Source organism: Triturus cristatus, chromosome 2_1, assembly GCF_964204655.1.
Source record: "Triturus cristatus chromosome 2_1, aTriCri1.1, whole genome shotgun sequence".
NCBI classification, from domain to species: domain Eukaryota; kingdom Metazoa; phylum Chordata; class Amphibia; order Caudata; family Salamandridae; genus Triturus; species Triturus cristatus.
Window position 1 is genome coordinate 879,175,806 of NC_140581.1, and position 18,421 is coordinate 879,194,226.

Consider the following 18,421-nt stretch of genomic DNA (forward strand, 5'->3'; position numbering starts at 1 on the left):
CAGTTGATGTTGTTGCACCAAGGATATTGTGCTGCATAACTAAACACTTATAAGGTCCCAAGGGAGAGACCTATTGGCTATGCCAATGCTTGTCTTTGTAGACGCTGGGAAAGCCGACGCCGAGATTCAAACTCGGAACCTCAGTCCCAAAGTCGGCAGCTCTGTTCTTTATTGGGTGTGGCTTCATGCCTAGTTTACTCTGTCCTTGATTACTGCCCAGACCCTTTCACACAATGGGCCTATTGGGGCATTTAAAAGTTTGTGAGAAGTGTCATGGGGGTTTCATCATATTTAGCACCAACATCACAATTGTTATTAAGTAAATAGGTCAATTTATTACGGAATTGTGTAGGAAAATGCACCATTTTCTAAAATGTTCTCAGGGGGAAAACTCTTCCTCCCCTCTCCTGTTTCACGAATTTCCAGAGAACAGTCAAGCTCTTCCTTACACTCGCTTATGCACCTTGGGGGCATATTATCAAGACAGGCGATAAAATTATCGCCGCTTTAGCGACAGAAAACTGCCGCTAAAGCGGCGATAATGGGCTTGATAATATGCCGTTGAGAATTCCCATAGAAGCCCATGTTCTGGTGTGAACCTGGGCTTCTATTGGAATTCTCTGCTGCACATTATCAAGCCCATTATCGCCGCTTTAGCGGCAGTTTTCTGTCGCTAAAGCGGTGATAATTTTAACGTCGTCCTTGATAATATGCCCCTAAGTTTGTTAAATGGTCTCACACCTGACTACTTTCAAATTCCACCAGCCGCCACTGCCAAACATTACTGAGCAAACTGTGAATACTCTGGCCTCGTTGTAACTTTGTGTAAATCATTCACAATGTGATTGTGTAAAGCTATTGAGTGATGCTTAATAGCCTCTTTACCATCAGGGACGCTTTGCAGAAAGTTTCAAGCATTCGTTTTTGTCTTCTATTCACGTATATTTTATTTTAACGTTTTATCAAATGAATTATTTTTTTAAATGATTCATTAAATAATGACTTTAAAATACTTAGATGTTCTTGTGTATGTCTATGCACGGTGAATTGCTACTTCCTTTCGTTTTTAGAGTGCGTGGCTGTTGTCTGGCTCGAAGAGCCTGCGACCTTTATTCCACAAATGAAGCAGCGGTTGCTGTTCGTTGACACGAATATTAGTTTACAGGCATTGGCTCCTTCTTTTGTGGGAACACCTCTGGTGCAACCTAATGCAATGCGCTTTCTAAAGGCAGGGCGCGGCGCTGGGAGAACACATTAATTAGGCTGTCTCGGTGTCTGCAATGGAACCTACAGAGAGGAAACACAAAACTGGTACTCGTGACATTCAATGGTGCCCAAGAGATTAAATATTGATATGCATCACCTGGAAAAAACGAGGTGCGTAGCACAACATCACGTGGTGTGAGAGCTGCTGAGGTGTTTGAGGGGAGTGGTGACGTCAGTCTTATTAGAATTCTATGCACGTATAAATACATTTTGTATCATCTGTTTAAATAGTGCTAACAGGAGCATCTTAACTACTCCTGTTGTGCCTTACATGCTAATGTCAATTTTCAAAAATACTTTTCTTTCACCTATTTTGAGCCTGAGCTGCAAACACTGCCGATGGCTGCGAACTGCTCAATCACGACAGCTCCTCATCTGATGGTGGTACACTCACTCATTCCTTGGGACGGCAGACCTACAAACGCATGTGGTGCTACTGGGCGACACACAATATCAGCTCTCATCACACGGTCACCCGGCGAGGAGCCAGTAACACGCGGTGGCAAGGAAAATGAGCTCAAAACTACTGTAAATAGTGGATTTCCAACTTGTTTTCTGATGCTTTGAACTGCCTAGTCATTCATTTCATTTCATAAGGCTTTATTCGAACATAAAACAAGTTCATAAAAGCACACATTAAAAACAACATAAATATGGCATATACACTAAATTAAATACAGAGACAGAAAATTTCATCAGCAAAAATATAGTTAAAAAAGCATACTTTTCCTAGCATTAATGGATTTAAGTAGGAAAGTAGCAGTATAAAAACACACATCCGGATAATGCAAGTTAAAAAGTAAACTCATACAGTCTTGTAACGATCTAACCCCATACTTAACAAACATGGGTTTTAAGTAAGCTATCCGGATGAATTTATACAATTGACAGAGTAGAAGAAAGTGCATGGTACTTTGTGGAGTGCAGTTATCACAGGGACATGGGCCGTCTGGATGTTTGTTCAAAGAGGGGAAGGCAACAAGGTTGTGGACTACTCCCATTCTAAGTCTAGTTAACACAAACCGATGTGCCTTCCAGGCTACTTGAGACAAATAGGGTTGAAAACCCCCAACTTTGTTTAGATCATGGCTAAAAACATAGGATGAAAGATTAGAGCTGCTATAATGTCTCTTAATGGCAATCTGATTTAAATTACATTGTTTAAGATGGGATTTGGATACCACGTCTACCCCATGGTGATCCAAAATAATGTCGATCTTAAAGATCTCTCGGAAATTATCAATAACATACTTCAACCACGGGATCCTTGTGTAATAGTCCAAGGCAAGACAATCAGAAATGATGGCTCTACACAGAGACGTCTCGTCTTTGATCCATATTGAGCGCCATAAAAGCAGGGGTCTAAAAGAAATCAAATCGGAGAGGTAATGCATACCCAATTCATTATGCACTAAGGCATTAGACACAGAGCTTGGTAGGCACAAACGTTTCTTCAAAAATGTATTCTCCTCAACCTGAAGAGATCCTGCCGGGGCATAGCCCCATATACCAGCTCCGTATAGGGCAATAGAAACACACCGTGATTGAAAAATTTTAAGCATGTCCTTTACCCGTCTATCTCCTAATTTGCTTGCCATGGTAAAAATTCCATAAGCGCTCCTGGCCATTTTAGACCGTACATTCTTATGTTCATTAACCCAGGAATTATTATTTGAAAAAGTAACCCCCAAATAGGAAAAATTGTCAACAGCCTGAACCTTTTGGCCCTCTATAAAGAAGGCAGGCTGTTTCTTTCCTGGTCTACGCCCATATTCCATAGTAAAAGTTTTAGTTTTATTTAAAACTAACTTTCTGCCTTTAATAAACTGCATAAAACCATCCAATAGCTTTTGAAGACCATATGGTGTGCGAGAAATTAAAGCCGCATCATCCGCATAAAGTAATACTGGGATATATTCATTATTAATTTTGGGGGCGTCCACTGCCAGGGATTTGAGGAAAGAATCAATCTCATTAATAAAAAGTATAAAAAGCAGTGGGGCTAGGACACAACCCTGGCGTATTCCACGGCCAATCTTAAACATGGGTGTACATTCACCTTGCGGCCCATATCGGACACAAGCTCTCAGTTTGGTGTAGACGTGCTAAAAAGAAGATAATACCCTCTGGGGCCCCCATTTTCAACAACTTTGCCCAGAGAATGCCGTGATCCACCAAATCAAATGCACTGCTTAAATCCGCAAAGCAGAGATAAATAGTGCCCGTCTTGGCCAAGGTATATTTGCCGATGAGCAGTTCTAAATTTAAACACTGCTCAATCGTACCACGACCCTTCCTAAAACCAAACTGGCTCTCGGCCAAAATACCGTGTTCTTCCACCCATTCCTCCAATCTTACCAAGAGCACTCGGCTCATAACTTTTACCGAGGAATCTAGCAGGGAAATTGGTCGATAGTTTTTGGCTTCCCCACGATTACCCTTCTTAAAAATTGGGACTAAAATAGATTCTTCCCAGGTTGGGGGCATTTCACTACTAACTGCTGCATTAAAAATATTAGTAAGCAGAGGCCCCCATATTTCTGGGACCAATTTGTACACATCAATTGGTACCCCATCTGGGCCTTGTGCTTTCCCCCCTTTGCTGTCCCGTATACTAACTAAAACCTCTTGGACCGTAAAATCTAAAGGTATATGCGGCCATCTATTCTTTATGACATTAGAAGCAACATCTGATTGAAAGATTTTAGAGAAATGCGAAACCCATTCTGTCTGTAATACATTGGAGGTTAGTTCCGGAGTGTTATCATTTTTAAGAAATGGGGAATTAACAGTTTTCCAGAACAAGGAACAATTATTCAATTCGGCTGCCTTAGTCAAATTGTCCCATGCCTCCTGACGAAGTTCTATTTTCCTCTGGTTAAGGGTTTCTTTATATCTGCCTCTTAAATCTACAACCAGACCCTTATCTCTAGGTTTGGCAGATAAGGCAGATTTCAACTGCCTCAAAGCCAGGGTGCAGGTAGAATTAAACCATCCCCGTAGTCTATCCTCCTTATGTTTACGTGTACATGTAAATTTAGAGTTGATGACCGCATTAATACTAATAAAATGCTCAATGGAGCAAAAAGTACCAATTTTACCTTCTAGGATCATAGTAATATCTGCCAGACAGCTGGATATAATAAAATCCGACGTAATGTCGGCCTTATCTCCCTTCCATCTGAGTCTTGTGCCGTTGGGGCGCTCAGCCTCAATACAATTAATAATACGGGCCGGGGTATGAGCATCAACATTTTCCCACAGCATGGCCTTTACTACCAGGCAATTATGGTCACTAAGTTGGATATCTATTATTTTTGGGGCCATAATCCAGGCCTCTAGGCCCGGGGAAATACAGATAAAATCTATAACTGAATTCGAACCCCGACCTATAAAGGTAGGGCAAATTTCCCCCTTAGCGTTTTTTTCGTTTTCCATAATATACATATTATATGATGCGAGGAACTTATTTAAGGCATCTCCATAGTAATTATGTGGAAAGTGAAGAAACCCGTCCTCGTGACCATCCACCAGCCCACATACATTGGCCTCTGAGAAGGGGCAGGTAGTGATATTAAAATCCCCAGCCATAAGCAAATCAAAAACTTCATTAGTATCCCTAAGGAGATCCTCCGATGCATTGAAAAGATCTTTAACAGGCTGGTCCCTAGAATGTATAAAAAAATGGTTATAAAAATTCATTAAAAGGATATTTCTGCCTCCATTTATATGCAGCCATAAAATTTGGGAGTTAGTCCCAACTGGGATATATTTGATAACTGATAAGGGGGCTTTAACTGAGATCAAAACAAGTAAGCCCCCCTTTGCTCTTCCTGATACCGACCCCAGTGCAGGTAACTGATATGAGTTAAAACCACTAAAACCTTTAAAATCGGTGCACCATGTTTCCTGTAGGCAAATTATGTCAAAGAGGTTTAAGAATTCAAACCACCCTAGACTCTCAGCTTTTGATCTAATTCCAGCGATGTTCCAGCTTACAATATAGCAACCGGATAAACCATATACGTCCATCCCTGGATCAGTAATATTATTGGCCTGTAGGGGGGTGGCAATATTTCAGAACTCTCCGTCTGATACCGGATAACCGGATAACCTATTATGTCACTTTCCTGAGGGGTTACCCCCTCCTCCGTTCGAGATTCCGTATGTATAATGGGAACGGCCATCTTATCCATAGTGGGGGAATTATTATTTAACTCTAGGGCGACCCCCGTCTCCTGTCAATCATTTTGGTCCAGCCCACTCAGACATTGAAATCGATTGGCAGTGAGAATCTGGGGGCTGTTTACCCAACTAGACATCTCTTCTCTCCTCAATCTCGCTCCCCCCTGATGCACAGGGAGGTGTTCCATATGATGACTATAGAAATACCCCAAAGGGCGGAGTGAAATGCCCTGACCAGTGCTGGGACGGGACGAGGCATGGATCAAGGCTGTCGTGGCAAGATGGGGATTACCAAAATTAATAATAATACAATCACCAGAAATGTCTTTGGGGGACATTCCAATCCAATTGGTTCTGCCTAGTCAATTAAGAAGTGTGAAAACACCACAGGGCATCACGCTAGACTCAGAAACGTTTACGTTTTTTTGGGGGTGGGCAGGAGACGGCTCGGGGGCAAAAGATCCTCTGAGGCATTTTTTGGCACACGCTCCGCCCCCTCCAAGTCCCCGCCCCCTTCTCTCACGTGAGATTTTTGTACAAGTTGGCAGGTCTTTCTCTCACCATACTCCTCACTCTTTGATCAGACAAATACTTGTATACTGCATATAAGTGTAAATGGAATTGTATGGAATGGTAGCAATTGTTGAGAAATGTAAACTTTACTGTGACATGTTCTCTTATATTATTAACATTTGCCAATTCCAAATCGGTGTAAAGCAATGTTGTGAATTTTGGACTTTCGAAACATATTTGGAGAAATACAAGCACTCAAATGGACTAAAAAAACCTTCAAATGAGATTCTGTGAGAGCAATTCTGTCATGCGATGGCTGCGTGTTTCGTTACTAGCCAAACTGCTTATACATTCTCGCATATTGGAATCTTCCCAGCAGAGGAAGAGGTACTAATGAATTCTGGATCAGTAAATCTGATATCTGCACAAATAGCTACAAACATGCCCGTGTGCAGCCATCCTATGTTGAGTAGTTAAAAACTGCATATCTACCCAGAGCTTAATTTGTGAATGAGTGAGAGCCAGTGCCCAAAGCTCTGCTCAAACACTGTGGCCATGGCAATTAAATGTCAGCACACCGAATACCAAAGCTGTGTAACCTTCAATTCACCTCAGTTCTCTTCAATACACTACAAGACACTCCCTCGCCGTTTAATTCACTTGTGCGTATTCCTGATTTTTCCTGTTATGACAGTTTTCCCGTCTTTCTCTTACTCTGTTTTTCTGTTTGGTGTGTTTAGCATTCTCTGGCTTTCAGTAAAGGTCTGATGTGAAAAAATAAGTACTGGTTGCAAAAAAATAAGTAGCAGTGGACCCCACCAGCAGCCATCAGTTCAAATTAACCACTATATCCATCACATTACTTCAGATTGCGGCTTTGTATGAAATGGTTGATTCATTTCCTGATGAATGAATGATTGGGCAGCAATTGTGATTGTTAGACCTGGCATGCTTGCTATGATTTTTCCTACGTTTTTGCCTTCAGACCTTCTGTTTTGTTGACCTCATTTTTGCTAGCCTTAGGATTCTGCACATTTTGCCACTGCTAACCAGTGCTAAAGTGTCTGTGTCCTTTCCCTGAAATATGGTAACATTGGCTTATATCCAATTTGCTAATTTAATTTAGATGTAAGTCCCTTGTTGGATGGCATACCAAATACCCAGGTTCTGTAAATTAAATTCTATCAGTGAGCCTTGAGCACTTATTGTGCCACCCACTTAAGTAGCACATTAAAACATGTCCCAGGTCTGCTTTTGCAGTCTGAATGCACTTTTAAACTGCAATGTCAAATTGGCATTTCAACCCCATTGCCAAGCCTTAAACTCCCCTTTTATTAAATATGAGTCACCCCTAAGGTAAGCTCTAGGCATCCCATAGGGCAGGGTGCTGTGTAATTAAAGGTTTGCACATGTACTTTTAGCTTTTACATGTCCTGGTCATGAAAAACCCTTACATCCACCTATCTCTCTCATAGATTAACATTGGAGTTGCCTTAGTGCATTTTATAATTGTAATTTACATGTGGGAAGATATAGCCAGTTCATCTTTGGTGTCTCTGAAATCACAATTTAAAATCCTAGCTTATGGTGAAGTCGGATTTTAAATTGCAATTCTGGAAATGCCACTTCTAGAAAGTTGCTGCAACAACAAACTATGGATGGAATGCTGAATAAATCAAACATTTACCCCCAGTCAAGAGGTCTGGTTTAAATCTGTTGTTCTTTTGCTCACTACATCACCCAAATCTTGGCCCTGCTTCTCATGGGAACAGCCCAGCCAGGACTGCCAAGCCAGGTGTTCCTGGACCTGAAACAAGCATCCTGAGATCGGTTTCGGGGTATCACCCTTCATCAGCCAGACTTGCTTGAATCTAGTGGTAGTGTGAGAAAGGGACCCACATCTGGGCATACCCATTCCACTTAGAGCAAAAAATGCTGCAGCAACAAATGATGGACGGAATGCTGAATAAATCAGTTAAGAGATCTGGGTTAAATCTATTGTTCTTTTGCTGGCTACACCACCCCAGTTTGGCCTTGTATTATTAATTAAAATAAGCTCTGTTTTTCTAACCTGATATGGGAATCTTTCTGTGTGGTGCTGTCCCTGTTTTATTGTTTGATATGTTGCAAGAAATACTTTACACATTGCCTCTAAGTTAAGCCCTCCTGCTCTGTGTCAAGCTACCAGGGAGTTGAGCATGGGTTAATTCGAGGTTTGCTTGTGACTTACCCGAACTAGGATTGTGGTTACTGCTTGACCAGGGCTCACATCCCAGCCAACCAGTCACCAAATTTCTCACAGTGATTAACACAATATGTTACGATTCTTAACTCACTGCATGTTAAGGTATCGTTCAATCAAACAAATCTCACACCACAGCCTAATTCAGACTCCCTTCTTCAAAACAAAATTTCAGAGCTGCTTGATTTCCAGAAAGTAGTCTGGAGACATTCAATGTCAGCAGAAATCAGATCCAGCGCTGTCTCTTGTACCAGATAGCCGCTTAGAGCACCTACACATTTCTCCATTATCACCATATTTTCTGTCCCCATCATGAAAATGAAAAATCATATTTTATCCTACAGAAAATCCCAGTCGTAACCACTTTAAAGACTGCCCACCACTAAATTATCTGTGACTCTTTAGTAACAATTTTTCCTTTCTCCATTCAGTGACTCGTATGTTTTCATAAGTCCTCTGTCAGCCCTTTCTATTGATCCAGTTGATTTGGTTCCATTCACCCCATTTCAAAATGGCGTGGAATAAATCCACCCCTGTTCATAACACCTCCGTGCCCACAAATTCACCCTGAAACTGAGACATCCAAAACAACATCTTTTCTAAGGGCCTACAACTTGGGAACCCTCTGTAAATGCTTAATGATTTTCATCAACCAAAAGATCATTTTCCTGTTGAACCCCTCTATATAACTTACCTATGCCCAGACTCAGACAAAAGCCCGTATGAGAAGCTAAATATGCTTGCCTCTGAGGATTTCAGGTATCACCTACTCTATGAAGACTTAAACAATGCATATGGCTCAAATCATGCAAATTCATAGGTGATGAGTGCAAAGCATGCAGAAGTCTCAGCCAGCCGCAATCACTCGGCTGTACTCCATTCCATTGTTTTTCAACTATTTCCCACTTCTGATAGACATCTAGCATATGGAAATCAGGTTCGGCCCTGCTTCGATAGGAACAGTCCAGCCTAAACTGCCTGGTCAGTTCCACTGGATAGGAACACAGGCAATCTTAAGACCAGTTTAGGTTGACTCTGCAAGCGCAGGTTGAGACCTGTGGCACAGTACGCATGGGACCCATATCTGGGCAAAGCCATCATTCTCTTCTTGAAAATGTATATACTCAAAGAAAATGGCCTCATGGTTAAATATTTTGGAACAGCCAGGCATATCGCAGCACTTTTAAGCTGTGATTTTTAACTGTGGTCACTTGAGTCTATGTAAATTAAATGCCCCAGATACTTCATGCTTTTGTAGTTGAACATTATCTATTTTCATGTGAAAGAGGCTGGAGAGATGCCTTTTCTTAAGCGTGACTACTGTTCCGGCATGGAATGCTATTCTACTCAATAGGTAAATAAACATTAAGGCAATGTTTCCCTTGGCAGTTACAACTGTGTACTTAAAATACAAAAACACACTAGCTGTTCTTGTTTTCTTGCTCTGCTCTGATATAGGCTGATGCCACAGCTCGTTCGACCTCATGTTATGTTATGTTATGTTATGTTAGATGGTGTTTTATTGAGCGCTCAGCTACTCAAGCAGAGTGTCCCGGCGCTATCAGACCCATAACGGCAGAGCCCCGGCGAAATAGAGGAGACTTATTGGCCGAACAGCCACATTTTGAGCTCCTTTCTGAACGACAGTAAGCTCTCACTCTTTCTTAAGGACAGTGGGAGGGCATTCTCATGACAGGTAGAATTTATTGGTACTTTAGTTTGAAAACTACTGCAGAATTAATTTTGGAAACAGCAGTAGGTGCATGCTATGCACGACTCTAACCATGAATACATTCGGGATATTGTGACAGTCAAAATCCAATGAACAGACAAAGGAAGAGCAGCTTACCACACAACGCCCGCCTGAAGAGCAGTAGCAAAGGTCAAGGCCTTGTCTAGGTCTTTGGTAAACACTCCTGCTGCCAAACCATAGGTTGTGTTGTTTGCACGTTTAATGACTTCATCCACTGTTTTAAATTTCATGATTTGTTGGACAGGCCCAAATATCTGTTACAATGAACAAAATGAAAGAAAAACATGCTTAAGTCGAGATAATGCTTAACGTCTGGTCAATTCATTCGATTCCAATTGATGGTATTTTGATTTTTAAACTTGTACTGGTTCTCTCCGATGCATACTTTCAGTTTTTTGGGTGCTCTCTCTGAATTGTATGGTAACAAAAACTGTGCCAGCGCAATCACGTGCCAAGTTATTACAGACGTTCAGCAATATACCATTTTGTAGTCAATCCACCTTTTCTGCATGGTTACCACAGATTGTTCGTGTTTTTACCTGACTTAGGGGCAAATTTACAAAGAAACGGCAGAGCGTGGTGCTGCAGCAAAGTTTGCAGCGCCGCACCATGCCATTTCCAAAATGCATGGATGCTCAGCATTTACAACAATACAGTGAAACCCTGCTTTTTCCCTAGCGCTAAAAATAGCTGCCTAGTACCAACAAAGATATCCTTGCGCCATAGTGCAAGGGTGCATCTGTTGCAGGGAATTATTGTTTATCTGCAGAAAGGTGTCCCTTCCTGCACATAAACAATCAATAATGCTGATTTGTTACTTCTATGTGCTATGTGTGTTGCATCCTGCAGCACACATAGAATTAGCAAATCGTCATTATTTAATGATTGTTCATGTGGAGGGAGCCATAACTTCCTGCACATAAACAATCATTAATGGTGTTTGTTTTTTCTATGCGTGCTGCAGTGCAGCACATATAGTAAAAGAAAAAACAAGGAGAAATAAAAGTATTTATCCTCATTGCACAATTTTAACACCTGCCATTGCATGGTGTTAGTTTTTGGCGCTGCTTCAGACTTACATATCCTTGTAAATCTGGGGCAGGGTCAAAAAGCAATAGATGTTGCGGGGGAACGCCCTCTGCAACAACCACTGCACACCCCTTTCACGCAGATACCTGCATGAAAGGGTAATATATTTACAAAGCAACGTTAAGCCACAAAATGGCACTTTGTAATGTGGTGCAGGGCATTGCGCCACCGGGACGTCGGTAAAAGTGATCCTCCGGTGGTGCAATCCTCTTGTAAATATGCAGCCTTGGTTTTGTTAAATAAACTAAAATCTTTATTGTTTTCAGCTGAAAGCAATTACAATACAAGTTACCACACTTATTAAAAACTGTAACCTCACAATATATAGGGAAGTTTAAAAATTCCTTATGGTTTTGTCCCCTTTAGCCCGGGAATATAGAAGTATAGAGGAAGATTATTCACACCTAGCTTCCAGGGCAGTTTGTGCTTAAAATCTGTCTACTGTTTCAGTCTCGCAAGGTACCACATTGGTACAATATAGAATGCTACTGGAATGGAAATGTCTTCAATGTCTGACTGCCAGGAGAGGATAACTGCTTCTTTGCATTGCCGTATCTAATGTCATCTAAACCAGTGGTTCTTAATCTGGGAATATGGACCCCTGGAAGTCCACAACACTGCTCTGGGCTCCGCCACTGTTTAGAAAATAAATATTATCAGACAGTAATGAGACAATCGTACTCCCTATTGTATTCAGTGTTTGAATCAAGTATACTTGTTATTGGGTGCTGATGGGTTTAGTCTCCTGGGCTCAAGACGTTAATTACATTTAGATTTGATGCGTTTTCCTTAAGAGGCGAAAACGTTCGCAATCTGCACTCACTCACTTATGTTGAAAGAATTGAAACATTAATCCAATGTAATCTGATTTTTATATTTATTTGCTTTTCTTTACTTTTCTTTTTCTCTTCCTTTATTTTGTTCTTCAATATTCAGCAATGTTACTTTCCCATCACAACATCATGATATTATGTCCTTAAGGCATTCCTCTTTTTTGGCAAGCCCAATACATTTCAGGCTAGGCCCTTCATCAGGGGCTATCTCCTGAAAACGTAATTACGTACATTAGTCACTGAAACTGAGTGCCACCTTCACAAGTAAAGCATTACCTAATCCTGAGGTAAAGTATTAAAAAAGAAACTATCTGCATGCTTGAAATAATGGTTAGCCAGATAGTTTCCTATCCTTGGCCATAAACCAAAAAAAGCTACGCATCTGCCCAACGTTTTTCTTTGAATGTTTCTCTTAGAACGTTTTTCTAGACTTCTACCCTTGGGCACATGCTTAGCTTATTTTGGTTTATGGCCACAAGTGTACTTTGGTTTATGGCCACAAGTGTACTTTCGACACGGGTTCAATATTCACTATATGTTTACACGCACTCGGTCACGCCCGTCGGGAATCTTCTGTGCACCTGGTTTTCTTTTTATTCCACCTTCGGGCAACCACGCTATACTTAAGAATAACTTTACAGGAAACTATCCGGCTAACCATCATTTCAAGCATGCAGATATTCTTATTTTTTTAATACTTTACCACAGGATTAGGTAATGCTTTACTTATGAAGGTGGCACTCAGTTTCAGTGACTAATGTACGTAATTACCTTTCAGGAATAACCCCTGATGAAGGGCCTAGCCCGAAATGCATTGGGCTTGCCAAAAAAGAGGAATGTCTTAAGGACATAATACCATGATGTTGTATTGTGAAAGTAACATTACTGATGAATGAAGAACAAAATAAAGGAAGAGAAAAAGAGAAATAAAGAAAAGCAAATAAATATGAAATTCAGATTACATTGGATTAATGTTTCAATTCTTTCAACATAAGTGAGTGAGTGCAGATTGGGGAAGTTTTTGCCTCTTCAGGAAAATGCATCAAATGTAAATAGAAAATAAATATTGGCAGACTAATATAGTATACATATATAAAAAGCAAAATTGAAAAATTTATATTTTAAAATGTGCTCTAAATGTGAAGAAATTTAAAATTGGAGGCTAAACAATAAGTTGGCATCCTCATGTTGATGTGTGGGAGCAGCACAAGTACCACAAATAAATCTGATATGGATAATTGGTGGCTTCAATGGAAGCACAGGCATGTGCTGACAAAAAGAGCAGGTATTTGGATCAGAAAAGAAAACATGATATGCTGCAGGTCAGCACACTACAATATCTGTTAGAAGTAAAACTAGATTTTGAAAAACTCCAACCTCTGCCTTCAAATGAAAATTTTCGATTTTTACATTTTTTTTTTGAGAATTAAATAAAACATTTCATAATTTGTGAACTTGTTTGATGTATACTTGTTTCTGTATTGGTCTGAGGTTCAAAATGTAGAAATTGCTTTGTCGGGGGTCCTTGTCTTCCAGTAGTGGTTCAGTGTGTGTCCACAGAAGTCAAAAGGTTAAGAACTGCGGGGCTTATTTGCAAACCCATTGCGCTGCCGTTGCGTCACTTTTATTGATGCATAGGCTGCACTGTGGGCTTCCCCATATTAACAAAGCCATGTAAATTCACCCTGCATGACTTTTCATGAAATATGTTTCCCTTTCATGCATAACTCTGAATGAAATGGGCATTCCATGGGTGTTGCTATGGAACTTGACACACTCCAGGATTTACAACATTTTGTAAACATAGGAATGCATCAGAATCCTATGCCTCCCCAGTGGAGGCGTAAGGAGGCACAATCTCCTCATTTTTTCCTTTTTCTATGCGTTCTGAATTCTGCAGCAAAAAATAGAAAGAGGAAAATACCATCAATTATTGTTTTTGTGCAGGAAGGTGTTCCTTCCTGCACAAAAACAATCGTCCCCTCACCACAGGCACCCTTGCAAAATGCACAGCTGCTGTTCGTGCATCGGTGCAGTGGAGAAGGACAGGAATGCGCGGTATCTTGTAGGTAGGGCTCATTGCTGCCCTTTTATTTTGACCAACCGCAGCTATGCATGAAGGCTTGCTGCTCTGCCGTGAATCAAAATATTGTAAAAGAGGCCCTGCAGGTCTAAATAAAGGATCGCGTGTCCATTTCCTGATGGCCCTGGTTTTCCTGCAAAGGGCCAGGAATTTTGTTGATTTTTGAATGCAGAGCCATGGTAAGCAGGAAACATAATATTTATGCAGGCTTGCTTAAGGCTAACAATTGAGTAAGTAATTAAGGATTTGTTCAGTGGTACTTGTGAAATTGTTTACTACTTCTCAGCATTATTGGTTCATTACGAAATGGTAACACAATCCAAAGAAGCTTACATCAAGACTCATTAAGTGCATGGGTTCTCGACAAACAGGTTGTGAACAGATATAACAAAAACAACCGCCCCGTGGTAAATGATATTGACTGCTGATAACAACCATAATATTAATCCGCGCAGATGTACCCGGACTATTATGTTCCTTATTTCAAGCACACGGATTAGGAGTTTCCATAACATATCTGTAGCATATTTTAGATAAATGGCCCAGTTTTTAAATACCTCCTCTGGAGAAAATAGGAGATTCGTGTGGGATTTTCAGATTACTTTAAGAGCTCTGGAGACTTGTTTGTCACGAGTCAGAACGTGTTTTGACCCAAGCATTTAAGTGTGTGAATGGGTAAAAGCATATGTAATGTTACCCAATCGCCTCACCTGCTTTTCACAGCTGGGTAAAGACGAAGACCGCTGGATAAACTCTGTGAAGAGGCAGATTTAAGCGTCCTTCTACTCCCTGGGCCTTGTGATAAACCAGATTTAATTTAGACCAATGCCCCATAAATTAGTTGTTCTAAACAACATAACGTTTGTTGAAGTAGCAACTGGATCATACCCATCAAATAAAAGAGAATGTGTAATGGAACTGTGCCCTGTGTCCAGTGTGATCGTTTATAGAAGTGTAAATAGCGTGCACCCATCAAATATTCATTTTTTTCTATCCTATTTTATGAATTAAAGGTACGTGTTTAAATGCTTTATTTCTATAGTCCTGATGTGATGAAATTCATAAAAATTTATTTTCTTAAGGATACGAATGAAAAGAGCTAATATGAGTAGGAAAATATATGTGACTAACTTAGAGATAAAATGTCTTCTAGATACAGTGTTACATTCTGGCAGATGGATAAACAGATCCATGAGAAAATTATCAGGACAAAACATTCCTGCTTGCTTAGGGCAAACCGTTACTGCTTGCCTAAAAGCCCAGAAAATAATAGAGTCACTCTTTATGAGGTCTGGATCCAAGGTTAATACCATCAGAGGCTGGGCATTTATCAAATTCAGATACCGTGCTACCAGTCCAACCAAAATGTGCATTTACCCATAGGGCTACCTTCTCTCACAGGAGGACTTTAAATAAAATGGTGGCTTGTACTGTGGGCATCTTACTTCCCCACGGAGCGTTATTATCCTAGAGAGAAATATCCCCTGTCATGCGTTAAATTCCCTTCCAAGCGGGATTTACTAATTCTATCTACTTTGACCCTGCTCGCTCTGTTTGACTTATGTAACAGTGTACATCTATTTTATGGGCTGATTTGAAAGCAAGCGGTAGCAAGACTCAATTGAACAGGCGCAAAAGTCCCACACAACCACTTCTGTAGTCTATCCTCCTCTTATGAGGCGGGGGAGATGGGCTTCTCAATGGATTGCCGCTGACAGTTCTGCTGTAATCTAACAATCTTGTGTCACTGCCTAACATAGTGAAAAACAGACAGCTGGCCAATATAGGCATTGTTGACTATTCCCATTTTCTGGCTTTTGGAAGAATTGCACAAAACGCACTCTGACCAAATAGAAGAAATACCCACATGTCAGTAACCCTTGTGGGTAATCCCTGGTTTAGGCTACATTTTAAGTATCCACATGTGGTGATGCCAAGTCTACAAAGTCACACAAGCATGATGTGCTAGCAGCCAGTGAATTTTTGGGCTTGAGTAAAAGCTACAGTGCTAAAAAAAATACCTGATTTGGTGGAAAGTTTAATGCTACAGACCTGCCACTGATTGTGGAGCAGAGGTGTTTCCTCAGTACAATTTTAGATGAATGGGTCAGCCACCAAACCTTAAAGCAGGCCCGTAAAATGTACACATTTCTATAGGATTGTTTATATCTGTCTGTTAAAGAGTGTGATCAGCCAGCTTTAGGGCGGTGCGACCTATGCAGCCGCACTGGGCGCTGGAGGGAGGTACTGACCTTGGGGTGAGCGCTGTATGTAAGATTTAAAAGCACCTACTGCCGAGAGTCTTGTGCGTCTAGCTTTCAGGCAGCAATAAAAATATTAATGTTTCTCCTAGAGAGAGAGATTGGAGTTTGTCTAGTAGCAGTTTTAACTCAACATAAAGTAGCGCGGAGGGTGAATATGCCTGCTGCAAAGAACAGATCTGCATTTTATGTGGATATTTGAGTCGATTAGTAAAGCCAGCCTTGACCAGCACTTTAAAAGAAAAGAAATGTATGTGAAAGTGGCTATAGCGAGATGAAGGGCACTTTTGCTCGGTGGTAGTGAGGGAATCCAAAAAGGAGTCCATAGGGGGAGGGGAGGGCACCAAAAACGATTGTTGCTCCGGGCACCACCAGCACTAAAGTCGGCCCTGAATGTGATGACAGAAAAAGTTTTAATTTATTTTCAATTTTCATCTTCATGATCTCAAATTGTAAATGCAATCTGAAAAATATTGTGGCTAAATTATTGTTCATAAAAATGGCATCCCATTAGTTGTAGATTTGCTAGTAGTAATTCCAATGGGACAATATTTTTGGAAGCAATATTTAGGGCATGATGTTTAAGTCAGACAACCAACTGGCAGCGGTATTCTTGTGCCAACCGTACCCATGGTTTGTAGTTCAGGTGAAATGTCATTAACAGTATTACTGAGAGGTGGAATTTACATGTGAGAAGGCCCATGGAGTTGAGGATATATATTCCATGAAGGGTGCAAGGCCAGGAAGTGATGTACATGACAGCTAGTGCATGATCCCTCTTGAGCGTGCAGCTGATGCACTGTGTGCCGTAGCCTGTTGGACTGAGAGCATCTAGCAAGTGTGTGTTTGGGGGTGGTGGTGAATGAGCGTATGAATTTTATATGAAATTTATATGTGGTGATTATATCTGTAAAGTTAGAATATGACATACTAAAGAGTATGCATTGATGAGCCAAAGGTGCAGTGTCTCAAAAGTGTGCTAATAGTGAAGAGTGATGTGTGGTGATGTGAATAAGGTAGTTTGGATTGGATGAGCAGATATGATGTGTTGCAGCACTGGTTAAATGTGTGCATGATGAATGCAAAGGATGCTTATCTGGCCTGTGTACTTGTCTGAGGCACAATGACTCATGCATGTGTCATGGTGGCTGGCTGCTATGGGTCCTCTGGCGGGAGGCAAGGAGGAGATGAGTGTGATTCCAGGACTGACGTTGCTGCTGGAAAAGCAGAACTCATTGGAAATTAACCTTGTGTCCTTGGCCACAATATAATGATGATGGCTTTTCGCCTTGGTGGTTGAACGTTGAAATCTATCACTGTGGCCCCAATCCACGATGATGTTTCCAAGCTAAGATACCATGTGCAGAGGAAAACAATGAAGGCTACCCAATCCAAGATGATGGCAACCATTACCTCTTGTTAAAATTTGTGCAGCATGAATTACCTTGATGTACTTCCTTACAAAATGCCATATGAAAATGCAAAGTTGTCCAGCAGACTGGATGCTGCTATCTCTGGCTGTTCCAGACCTCAGACATCTCTTGATTGGTTTCTTGCTTGTTCCTGCATTACCATTCCTGGTTAGTGCCATTCCTCCCAGAGTTACTACTGTTAGTTTGGCTTGGAGAAATTGAACCTGATTAGGGGAGGAGGAGCCCTGGAATCTATTGAATCTACTGAGACATTTGTCTGCAACCTGATGAGTTAGCTGGCCCTAGAATGGCGCCACATTTACATGTTGGGGGCTTACCCCACCCATGAGATGCAGGGAGTCTCTTGACATACCTGGAAGTACTACAATATTTAAGGATTCTCTTCCAGGCCTGCCTCTTAAACCTCTAGAGCTATAGCTCGTACTGTCTGAAACATCTTACTATCACATGCATGGTTTGTCGCAATTGTTTCAACATTTTCCTTGGTGTAGTCCCACCGCAACTCCTATGGAAGATGGCAGGGGCAGGCTGACTTGTGTGTTCAATATGGAACAGGCATTAAAGCATTTTGTAGGGGTACTTCTAGCTGCAAGCCCAGTCTAATCCTATTAACAAACATTAATGATTTATGCTCCCCTTAAACCTTCTCAGGCTGCGCTTACCTCGTGATTTCTGTTGTTCAAATATGACTGAAGCTATGTCAATAGATATAATAGAAAAGCAAAAAATACAAGAGAATGAAATATCTACAAAAGATTGATAC

General features: G+C 41.0%; 1 protein-coding gene across 1 annotated transcript in view; it reads right to left on the reverse strand.

Moving 5' to 3' along the window:
* ALDH1A1 (aldehyde dehydrogenase 1 family member A1) overlaps positions 1 to 18,421 on the reverse strand; it is a 188,253-nt gene that overhangs the window by 48,873 nt on the left and 120,959 nt on the right. Inside the window, exon 11 of the mRNA XM_085633036.1 lies at positions 10,056 to 10,213. Within this exon, the coding sequence (XP_085489162.1) occupies positions 10,056 to 10,213 (158 nt within the window). The remainder of the gene's footprint in view (positions 1 to 10,055; positions 10,214 to 18,421) is intronic.